The sequence below is a fragment of the Pseudoliparis swirei genome, unplaced genomic scaffold, assembly GCF_029220125.1.
Source record: "Pseudoliparis swirei isolate HS2019 ecotype Mariana Trench unplaced genomic scaffold, NWPU_hadal_v1 hadal_47, whole genome shotgun sequence".
Lineage (NCBI taxonomy): Eukaryota > Metazoa > Chordata > Actinopteri > Perciformes > Liparidae > Pseudoliparis > Pseudoliparis swirei.
In genome coordinates, this window is record NW_026613283.1 from 1 (window position 1) to 11,608 (window position 11,608).

The 11,608-nt window shown below is 37.8% G+C and overlaps 1 protein-coding gene across 2 annotated transcripts; it reads right to left on the bottom strand.

The window, feature by feature from the left end:
* Positions 1–457: 457 nt before the first annotated feature.
* On the bottom strand, positions 458–11,276 carry taf9 (TAF9 RNA polymerase II, TATA box binding protein (TBP)-associated factor). Of its 2 annotated transcripts, XM_056411052.1 has the most exons (6): positions 11,223–11,276; positions 1,664–1,745; positions 1,452–1,588; positions 1,256–1,390; positions 1,105–1,186; positions 462–735 (listed from the first exon to the last, which is right to left on the bottom strand). In XM_056411052.1, exons 1-6 carry the CDS (start codon positions 11,256–11,258, stop codon positions 608–610), a joined length of 600 nt encoding a protein of 199 aa, XP_056267027.1. In that variant the 5' UTR covers positions 11,259–11,276; the 3' UTR covers positions 462–607. The 2 variants fall into 2 exon arrangements, with proteins under 2 accessions (XP_056267026.1, XP_056267027.1); XM_056411051.1 differs by having other exon boundaries at positions 458–735; positions 1,105–1,390.
* Positions 11,277–11,608: the final 332 nt, after the last annotated feature.

Genomic DNA, 11,608 nt, shown 5'->3' on the forward strand with positions numbered 1-11,608 from the left:
AAGAGTTACAGTTATAATGTCAATATTACTGATGTCAATCTGACAGGTTTACAGAGAACCGACCAATAGAATCATCCGTTGTCATGTGGTGATGTCATCAATTTATTGTTTATGTATTTTTATTAAATGAAAAATAAAACCACGTAAAAATTATAAAACAGTAAAATATAAGCTATAAAATATAGTATATATAATATAATAAATATATTTATATGAATATATATTTGATATATACTGTATATTTATATAAATATGATATATACTGTATATATTAAATATATATCATACATTATACATATTTTTATAGAAGATATATAAATAGGTATTATATAAATATAATATCCATTATTTATCAATCAGAAATCAAATAAAATTATAAATAAATAATGTATTAAATAATTAAATAATGTATTTAATAAATAATGTATTAAATATGAATCAAGACTTCAGTCACAGGGAAATTAGTTAATAAAACGTAAACATTGTTTATTGTTTCCACCTTCAGGTTGTTTCTTGTTATTTCAGACTTTGTATTTTTTTGTTCAAAACTGAATTTAAATGTTTATTTTGTGGTTGAATAAATAAACGTTGTTGTTGATGTAAACATTCAGCAGCTCTTACTGGTTTTGATGGTGCTGGTCTGAGAGGGGGGTGGGATCTGAACCGTGAACCTCTGACCCGTCAGAGACACCGGGGGGCCCACCTTGGTGGAGACGGGATGGACAGACGGGGTTCCTGTGGGGGAACCGGGTCAGAACACACTGGACCAGAACACACTGGACCAGACCGGTCCGACTAGAACCCGTCCCCGTTGTTTGATCTATCAATCTGGCTTCGTGGGACACGCCTCTCTTTCTGAGAGAAAGCCTACAACTCCCAGAATTCCTTTGGTGTTGTGTTCAAATGCAGATTAAAACCCGGGATGTTCAACAGTTGTAGAAATAAACGTGAATTCAATTCTAACTTAGAAAAGACCTGATACTAAAGTTGCGATGACACTTTCTCTCCTACATTTCCCAGAATCCCCAGCGCCACATTCAGACGGAAGAATATCAGCCCGTGGCCGCACTGCATTCTGGGTAACGACCGCAGCGCCCGACTCACCGAGGGTGGGCGTGCCCGGGCGGCTGGACACGGCGCCGATGCTGAGCCGAGGCACCGAGATCCTGCCGGCCGCCGACGTCACCTGGAACAAAACAACAACAATGACAACAACGACGAGGACAGTGGTTCCGAGGCGCGGCGGCGTGCCGACCTTCTTCTGGACGGTCTTCAGCCGGTAGTTGGGCGCCGTGAGGCAGTAGCGGTCGGGCGGGAGGCGCGGCCCCGTGTACGGCTTGATGAGCGGCAGCGGCGTGACGTTCTTCTGCCTCGCCACCTCCAGCAGGAACTGAAACCACGGAGCGTTAGCACGCGGCGCACGGGGGGGGCACAAGGGGGAGGCGGCTTACGTCTCGCGGCGGCGGCGAGGTGAAGGACTGGTCCATGCGGCACTGGATGGCCAGCTTGATGTCGTCGGCGTCCACCGTCGACTTCTTGGCGTGCGTGGCGTAGATCTTGGCGTCCTCGATGATGGTCGTCACGTATCCTGAGAGGAGGAAACACAAAGGCCTGAAGGCCTCCATCTGGTGGCACGTTGAGGTACTGCAGCCACGAGACTCACGGTACGTGAACTCCAGCATCTGGTTGACGACGCGGGGCTCGTACTCCGTGATGCCCATGTCCTTCAGGATCTGGACCATGACCTGCAGCACGGGGACAAGTACCTCTCAGGGGCACGTACAAGTACCTCTCAGGGGCACGTACAAGTACCTCTCAGGGGCACGTACAAGTACCTCTCAGGGGCACGTACAAGTACCTCTCAGGGGCCCAGGGGCACGTACAAGTACCTCTCAGGGGCACGTACAAGTACCTCTCAGAGGCACGTACAAGTACCTCTCAGAGGCACGTACAAGTACCTCTCAGGGGCCCAGGGGCACATACAAGTACCTCTCAGAGGCACGTACAAGTACCTCTCAGAGGCACGTACAAGTACCTCTCAGGGGCACGTACAAGTACCTCTCAGGGGCACGTACAAGTACCTCACAGGGGCACGTACTACTACCTCACAGGGGCACGTACAAGTACCTCACAGGGGCACGTACAAGTACCTCACAGGGGCACGTACAAGTACCTCTCAGGGGCACGTACAAGTACCTCTCAGGGCACGTGCAAGTACCTCTCAGGGGCACGTACAAGTACCTCTCAGGGGCACGTACAAGTACCTCTCAGGGGCACGTACAAGTACCTCTCAGGGGCACGTACAAGTACCTCTCAGGGGCACGTACAAGTACCTCTCACGGGCACGTACAAGTACCTCTCAGGGGCACGTACAAGTACCTCTCAGGGGCACGTACAAGTACCTCTCAGGGGCACGTACAAGTACCTCTCAGGGGCACGTGCAGCACCTCTCAGGGCACGCATAAGTACCTCTCAGGGGCACGTGCAAGTACCTCTCAGGGGCACGCATTAAGTACCTCTCAGGCACGCAAGTACCTCTCAGGGCACGACAAGTACCTCTCAGGGCACGCATAAGTACCTCACAGGGGCACGTACAGTACCTCACAGGCACATAAGTACCTCTCAGGGCCACGTACAATTACCTCTCAGGGGCACGTACAAGTACCTCTCAGGGGCCCAGGGGCACATACAAGTACCTCTCAGAGGCACGTACAAGTACCTCTCAGGGGCACGTACAAGTACCTCTCAGGGGCACGCACAAGTACCTCTCAGGGGCACGTACAAGTACCTCTCAGGGGCACGTACAAGTACCTCTCAGGGGCCAGGGCACAAGTACCTCTCAGGGCACGCAAGTACCTCTCAGGGCACGTGCAAGTACCTCTCAGGGCACGACAAGTACCTCTCAGGGGCACGTACAAGTACCTCTCAGGGGCACGTACAAGTACCTCTCACGGGCACGTACAAGTACCTCTCAGGGGCACGTACAAGTACCTCTCAGGAGCATGTACAAGTACCTCTCAGGAGCACAGTAATGCAATTCCTAGTAATAAAGTACTAGTACCTCTCGGTAATACAGTATAAAGTACCTCTCGGTAATACAGTATAAAGTACTAGTACCTCTCAGTAATACAGTATAAAGTACTAGTACCTCTCAGTTATACAGTATAAAGTACTAGTACCCCTCGGTAATACAGTATAAAGTACTAGTACCTCTCGGTAATACAGTATAAAGTACTAGTACCTCTCAGTTATACAGTATAAAGTACTAGTACCTCTCGGTAATACAGTATAAAGTACTAGTACCTCTCGGTAATACAGTATAAAGTACTAGTACCTCTCAGTTATACAGTATAAAGTACTAGTACCTCTCAGTAATACAGTATAAAGTACTAGTACCTCTCGGTAATACAGTATAAAGTACTAGTACCTCTCAGTAATACAGTATAAAGTACTAGTACCTCTCAGTAATACAGTATAAAGTACTAGTACCTCAGTAATACAGTGTACCTCTCAGTAATACAGTATAAAGTACTAGTACCTCTCAGTAATACAGTATAAAGTACTAGTACCTCTCGGTAATACAGTATAAAGTAGTACCTCTCAGTAATACAGTATAAAGTACTAGTACCTCTCGGTAATACAGTATAAAGTACTAGTACCTCTCAGTAATACAGTATAAAGTACTAGTACCTCTCAGTAATACAGTATAAAGTACTAGTACCTCTCAGTAATACAGTATAAAGTACTAGTACCTCTCAGTAATACAGTATAAAGTACTAGTACCTCTCAGTAATACAGTATAAAGTACTAGTACCTCTCAGTAATACAGTATAAAGTACTAGTACCTCTCAGTAATACAGTATAAAGTACTAGTACCTCTCAGTAATACAGTATAAAGTACTAGTACCTCTCAGTAATACAGTATAAAGTACTAGTACCTCTCAGTAATACAGTATAAAGTACTAGTACCTCTCAGTAATACAGTATAAAGTACTAGTACCTCTCAGTAATACAGTATAAAGTACTAGTACCTCTCAGTAATACAGTATAAAGTACTAGTACCTCTCAGTAATACAGTATAAAGTACTAGTACCTCTCAGTAATACAGTATAAAGTACTAGTACCTCTCAGTAATACAGTATAAAGTACTAGTACCTCTCAGTAATACAGTATAAGTACTAGTACCTCTCAGTAATACAGTATAAAGTACTAGTACCTCTCAGTAATACAGTATAAAGTACTAGTACCTCTCAGTAATACAGTATAAAGTACTAGTACCTCTCAGTAATACAGTATAAAGTACTAGTACCTCTCGGTAATACAGTATAAAGTACTAGTACCTCTCGGTAATACAGTATAAAGTACTAGTACCTCTCGGTAATACAGTATAAAGTACTAGTACCTCTCAGTAATACAGTATAAAGTACTAGTACCTCTCAGTAATACAGTATAAAGTACTAGTACCTCTCAGTAATACAGTATAAAGTACTAGTACCTCTCAGTAATACAGTATAAAGTACTAGTACCTCTCAGTAATACAGTATAAAGTACTAGTACCTCTCAGTAATACAGCATAAAGTACTAGTACCTCTCAGTAATACAGTATAAAGTACTAGTACCTCTCAGTAATACAGTATAAAGTACTAGTACCTCTCAGTAATACAGTATAAAGCACTAGTACCTCTCAGTAATACAGTATAAAGTACTAGTACCTCTCAGTAATACAGTATAAAGTACTAGTACCTCTCAGTAATACAGTATAAAGTACTAGTACCTCTCAGTTATACAGTATAAAGTACTTATACCTCTCAGTTAAACAGTATAAAGTACTAGCACCTCTCAGTAATACAGTATAAAGTACTAGTACCTCTCAGTAATACAGTATGAAGTACTAGTACCTCTCAGTAATACAGCATAAAGTACTAGTACCTCTCAGTAATACAGTATAAAGTACTAGTACCTGTCAGTAATACAATATAAAGAACTAGGACCTCTCAGTAATACAGCATAAAGTACTAGTACCTCTCAGTAATACAGTATAAAGTACTAGTGCCTCTCAGTAATACAGCATAAAGTACGACTCGCGCTCAGTAATACAGTATAAAGTACTAGTACCTCTCAGTAATACAGCATAAAGTACTAGTACCTCTCAGTAATACAGTATAAAGTACTAGTACCTCTCAGTAATACAGTATAAAGTACTAGTACCTCTCAGTAATACAGCATAAAGTACTAGTACCTCTCAGTAATACAGTATAAAGTACTAGTACCTCTCAGTAATACAGTATAAAGTACTAGTACCTCTCAGTAATACAGTATAAAGTACTAGTACCTCTCAGTAATACAGGATCAAGTACTAGTACCTCTCAGTAATACAGTATAAAGTACTAGTACCTCTCAGTAATACAGTATAAAGTACTAGTACCTCTCAGTAATACAGTATAAAGTACTAGTACCTCTCAGTAATACAGCATAAAGTACTAGTACCTCTCAGTAATACAGCATAAAGTACTAGTACCTCTCAGTAATACAGTATAAAGTACTAGTACCTCTCAGTAATACAGTATAAAGTACTAGTACCTCTCAGTAATACAGTATAAAGTACTAGTACCTCTCAGTAATACAGTATAAAGTACTAGTACCTCTCAGTAATACAGCATAAAGTACTAGTACCTCTCAGTAATACAGTATAAAGTACTAGTACCTCTCAGTAATACAGTATAAAGTACTAGTACCTCTCAGTAATACAGTATAAAGTACTAGTACCTCTCAGTAATACAGCATAAAGTACTAGTACCTCTCAGTAATACAGTATAAAGTACTAGTACCTCTCAGTAATACAGTATAAAGTACTAGTACCTCTCAGTAATACAGTATAAAGTACTAGTACCTCTCAGTAATACAGTATAAAGTACTAGTACCTCTCAGTAATACAGCATAAAGTACTAGTACCTCTCAGTAATACAGTATAAAGTACTAGTACCTCTCAGTAATACAGTATAAAGTACTAGTACCTCTCAGTAATACAGTATAAAGTACTAGTACCTCTCAGTAATACAGTATAAAGTACTAGTACCTCTCAGTAATACAGTATAAAGTACTAGTACCTCTCAGTAATACAGTATAAAGTACTAGTACCTCTCAGTAATACAGTATAAAGTACTAGTACCTCTCAGTAATACAGTATAAAGTACTAGTACCTCTCAGTAATACAGCATAAAGTACTAGTACCTCTCAGTAATACAGTATAAAGTACTAGTACCTCTCAGTAATACAGTATAAAGTACTAGTACCTCTCAGTAATACAGTATAAAGTACTAGTACCTCTCAGTAATACAGTATAAAGTACTAGTACCTCTCAGTAATACAAGATAAAGTACTAGTACCTCTCAGTAATACAGTATAAAGTACTAGTACCTCTCAGTAATACAGTATAAAGTACTAGTACCTCTCAGTAATACAGTATAAAGTACTAGTACCTCTCAGTAATACAGTATAAAGTACTAGTACCTCTCAGTAATACAGCATAAAGTACTAGTACCTCTCAGTAATACAGTATAAAGTACTAGTACCTCTCAGTAATACAGTATAAAGTACTAGTACCTCTCAGTAATACAGTAAAGTACTAGCACCTCTCAGTAATACAGTATAAAGTACTAGTACCTCTCAGTAATACAGTATAAAGTACTAGTACCTCTCAGTAATACAGTATAAAGTACTAGTACCTCTCAGTAATACAGTATAAAGTACTAGTACCTCTCAGTAATACAGTATAAAGTACTAGTACCTCTCAGTAATACAGTATAAAGTACTAGTACCTCTCAGTAATACAGCATAAAGTACTAGTACCTCTCAGTAATACAGTATAAAGTACTAGTACCTCTCAGTAATATACAGTATAAAGTACTAGTACCTCTCAGTAATACAGTATAAAGTACTAGTACCTCTCAGTAATACAGTATAAAGTACTAGTACCTCTCAGTAATACAGTATAAAGTACTAGTACCTCTCAGTAATACAGTATAAAGTACTAGTACCTCTCAGTAATACAGTATAAAGTACTAGTACCTCTCAGTAATACAGTATAAAGTACTAGTACCTCTCAGTAATACAGTATAAAGTACTAGTACCTCTCAGTAATACAGTATAAAGTACTAGTACCTCTCAGTAATACAGAATAAAGTACTAGTACCTCTCGGTAATACAGTATAAAGTACTAGTACCTCTCAGTAATACAGTATAAAGTACTAGTACCTCTCAGTAATACAGCATAAAGTACTAGTACCTCTCAGTAATACAGTATAAAGTACTAGTACCTCTCAGTAATACAGTATAAAGTACTAGTACCTCTCAGTAATACAGTATAAAGTACTAGTACCTCTCAGTAATACAGTATAAAGTACTAGTACCTCTCAGTAATACAGTATAAAGTACTAGTACCTCTCAGTAATACAGTATAAAGTACTAGTACCTCTCAGTAATACAGTATAAAGTACTAGTACCTCTCAGTAATACAGTATAAAGTACTAGTACCTCTCAGTAATACAGTATAAAGTACTAGTACCTCTCAGTAATACAGTATAAAGTACTAGTACCTCTCAGTAATACAGTATAAAGTACTAGTACCTCTCAGTAATACAGTATAAAGTACTAGTACCTCTCAGTAATACAGTATAAAGTACTAGTACCTCTCAGTAATACAGTATAAAGTACTAGTACCTCTCAGTAATACAGTATAAAGTACTAGTACCTCTCAGTAATACAGTATAAAGTACTAGTACCTCTCAGTAATACAGTATAAAGTACTAGTACCTCTCAGTAATACAGTATAAAGTACTAGTACCTCTCAGTAATACAGTATAAAGTACTAGTACCTCTCAGTAATACAGTATAAAGTACTAGTACCTCTCAGTAGTACAGTATAAAGTACTAGTACCTCTCAGTTATACAGTATAAAGTACTAGTACCTCTCAGTAATACAGTATAAAGTACTAGTACCTCTCAGTAATACAGTATAAAGTACTAGTACCTCTCAGTAATACAGTATAAAGTACTAGTACCTCTCAGTAATACAGTATAAAGTACTAGTACCTCTCAGTTATACAGTATAAAGTACTAGTACCTCTCAGTAATACAGTATAAAGTACTAGTACCTCTCAGTTATACAGTATAAAGTACTAGTACCTCTCAGTTATACAGTATAAAGTACTAGTACCTCTCAGTAATACAGTATAAAGTACTAGTACCTCTCAGTAATACAGTATAAAGTACTAGTACCTCTCAGTAATACAGTATAAAGTACTAGTACCTCTCAGTAATACAGTATAAAGTACTAGTACCTCTCAGTAATACAGTATAAAGTACTAGTACCTCTCAGTAATACAGTATAAAGTACTAGTACCTCTCAGTAATACAGTATAAAGTACTAGTACCTCTCAGTAATACAGTATAAAGTACTAGTACCTCTCAGTAATACAGTATAAAGTACTAGTACCTCTCAGTAATACAGTATAAAGTACTAGTACCTCTCAGTAATACAGTATAAAGTACTAGTACCTCTCAGTAATACAGTATAAAGTACTAGTACCTCTCAGTTATACAGTATAAAGTACTAGTACCTCTCAGTAATACAGTATAAAGTACTAGTACCTCTCAGTAATACAGTATAAAGTACTAGTACCTCTCAGTAATACAGTATAAAGTACTAGTACCTCTCAGTAATACAGTATAAAGTACTAGTACCTCTCAGTAATACAGTATAAAGTACTAGTACCTCTCAGTAATACAGTATAAAGTACTAGTACCTCTCAGTAATACAGTATAAAGTACTAGTACCTCTCAGTAATACAGTATAAAGTACTAGTACCTCTCAGTTATACAGTATAAAGTACTAGTACCTCTCAGTAATACACCATAAAGTACTAGTACCTCTCAGTAATACAGTATAAAGTACTAGTACCTCTCAGTAATACAGTATAAAGTACTAGTACCTCTCAGTAATACAGTATAAAGTACTAGTACCTCTCAGTAATACAGTATAAAGTACTAGTACCTCTCAGTTATACAGTATAAAGTACTAGTACCTCTCAGTAATACAGTATAAAGTACTAGTACCTCTCAGTTATACAGCATAAAGTACTAGTACCTCTCAGTAATACAGTATAAAGTACTAGTACCTCTCAGTAATACAGTATAAAGTACTAGTACCTCTCAGTTATACAGTATAAAGTACTAGTACCTCTCAGTAATACAGTATAAAGTACTAGTACCTCTCTACAGTATAAAGTACTAGTACCTCTCAGTAATACAGTATAAAGTACTAGTACCTCTCAGTAATACAGTATAAAGTACTAGTACCTCTCAGTTATACAGTATAAAGTACTAGTACCTCTCAGTAATACAGTATAAAGTACTAGTACCTCTCAGTTATACAGTATAAAGTACTAGTACCTCTCAGTAATACAGTATAAAGTACTAGTACCTCTCAGTAATACAGTATAAAGTACTAGTACCTCTCAGTTATACAGTATAAAGTACTAGTACCTCTCAGTAATACAGTATAAAGTACTAGTACCTCTCAGTAATACAGTATAAAGTACTAGTACCTCTCAGTAATACAGCATAAAGTACTAGTACCTCTCAGTAATACAGTATAAAGTACTAGTACCTCTCAGTAATACAGTATAAAGTACTAGTACCTCTCAGTAATACAGTATAAAGTACTAGTACCTCTCAGTAATACAGTATAAAGTACTAGTACCTCTCAGTAATACAGCATAAAGTACTAGTACCTCTCAGTAATACAGTATAAAGTACTAGTACCTCTCAGTAATACAGTATAAAGTACTAGTACCTCTCAGTAATACAGTATAAAGTACTAGTACCTCTCAGTAATACAGTATAAAGTACTAGTACCTCTCAGTAATACAGTATAAAGTACTAGTACCTCTCAGTAATACAGTATAAAGTACTAGTACCTCTCAGTAATACAGTATAAAGTACTAGTACCTCTCAGTAATACAGTATAAAGTACTAGTACCTCTCAGTAATACAGTATAAAGTACTAGTACCTCTCAGTAATACAGTATAAAGTACTAGTACCTCTCAGTAATACAGCATAAAGTACTAGTACCTCTCAGTAATACAGTATAAAGTACTAGTACCTCTCAGTAATACAGCATAAAGTACTAGAACCTCTCAGTTATACAGTATAAAGTACTAGTACCTCTCAGTAATACAGCATAAAGTACTAGTACCTCTCAGTAATACAGTATAAAGTACTAGTACCTCTCAGTAATACAGTATAAAGTACTAGTACCTCTCAGTAATACAGTATAAAGTACTAGTACCTCTCAGTAATACAGTATAAAGTACTAGTACCTCTCAGTAATACAGTATAAAGTACTAGTACCTCTCAGTAATACAGTATAAAGTACTAGTACCTCTCAGTAATACAGTATAAAGTACTAGTACCTCTCAGTAATACAGTATAAAGTACTAGTACCTCTCAGTAATACAGTATAAAGTACTAGTACCTCTCAGTAATACAGTATAAAGTACTAGTACCTCAGTTATACAGTATAAAGTACTAGTACCTCTCAGTTATACAGTATAAAGTACTAGTACCTCTCAGTTATACAGTATAAAGTACTAGTACCTCTCAGTAATACAGTATAAAGTACTAGTACCTCTCAGTAATACAGTATAAAGTACTAGTACCTCTCAGTAATACAGTATAAAGTACTAGTACCTCTCAGTAATACAGTATAAAGTACTAGTACCTCTCAGTTATACAGTATAAAGTACTAGTACCTCTCAGTAATACAGTATAAAGTACTAGTACCTCTCAGTAATACAGTATAAAGTACTAGTACCTCTCAGTAATACAGTATAAAGTACTAGTACCTCTCAGTAATACAGTATAAAGTACTAGTACCTCTCAGTTATACAGTATAAAGTACTAGTACCTCTCAGTAATACAGTATAAAGTACTAGTACCTCTCGGCTCTAACTGATGCTACCAGCTAAGCTAACATGCTAAAGTTAGCCGACTAGCTCGCTCGCTAACATATACACACATATAAACATAAATATATGTGCTATTAAAAGTCCCGTTAGCTCGCAAACTGCGGGATGTAGCCAGAAGCACGAGCGCGGTCGCCTCGAGCCGCAGCAGCGCGAGGAATAAAGCGTGAATAACGTGAATAACGTGAATAACGTACCTGAGCGTCCTTCGGGATGCTTTTAGGAGCAGACATTTTAGTTTGTTGCCCCCGCATCGCTTCTTCTTCTGTGGTTTCACTGAGCTGCTGACAGGGCTGATCCCTGGAGGTTGACCCCTGCTGGTGGGGGCCGGAAGTGCAGCGCCATTGCACCCACAATACGAAGCGTTAGACGTTGATTCTATTAAATTATCAGAAATGTACTCATATTGTTAAAATGCTAAGAGATTCATTGAAGTTATAATTTAAGTTGGTCATTTAGATGTATTATTATTATTATTATTATTATTTTTAGTTTATTTTAACGATAATACTTTTCTATTTAATATCGAAAAATAATCAAATATTTAAAACGTAGCAAAATATGAAGCAGACTGAACGTGTCT

What these genes read in the sequence shown, in the direction of transcription:
- taf9 (XM_056411051.1), bottom strand. Translation starts at nt 11,258, where the DNA reads ATGTCTGCTCCTAAAAGCATCCCGAAGGACGCTCAG. An exon ending in GCATCCCGAAGGACGCTCAG is followed by an intron (nt 1,746 to 11,222) that starts GTACGTTATTCA and finishes CCCGTGCTGCAG; the next exon opens with GTCATGGTCCAGATCCTGAA. An exon ending in CCCGGGCACGCCCACCCTCG is followed by an intron (nt 736 to 1,104) that starts GTGAGTCGGGCG and finishes GTTCCCCCACAG; the next exon opens with GAACCCCGTCTGTCCATCCC.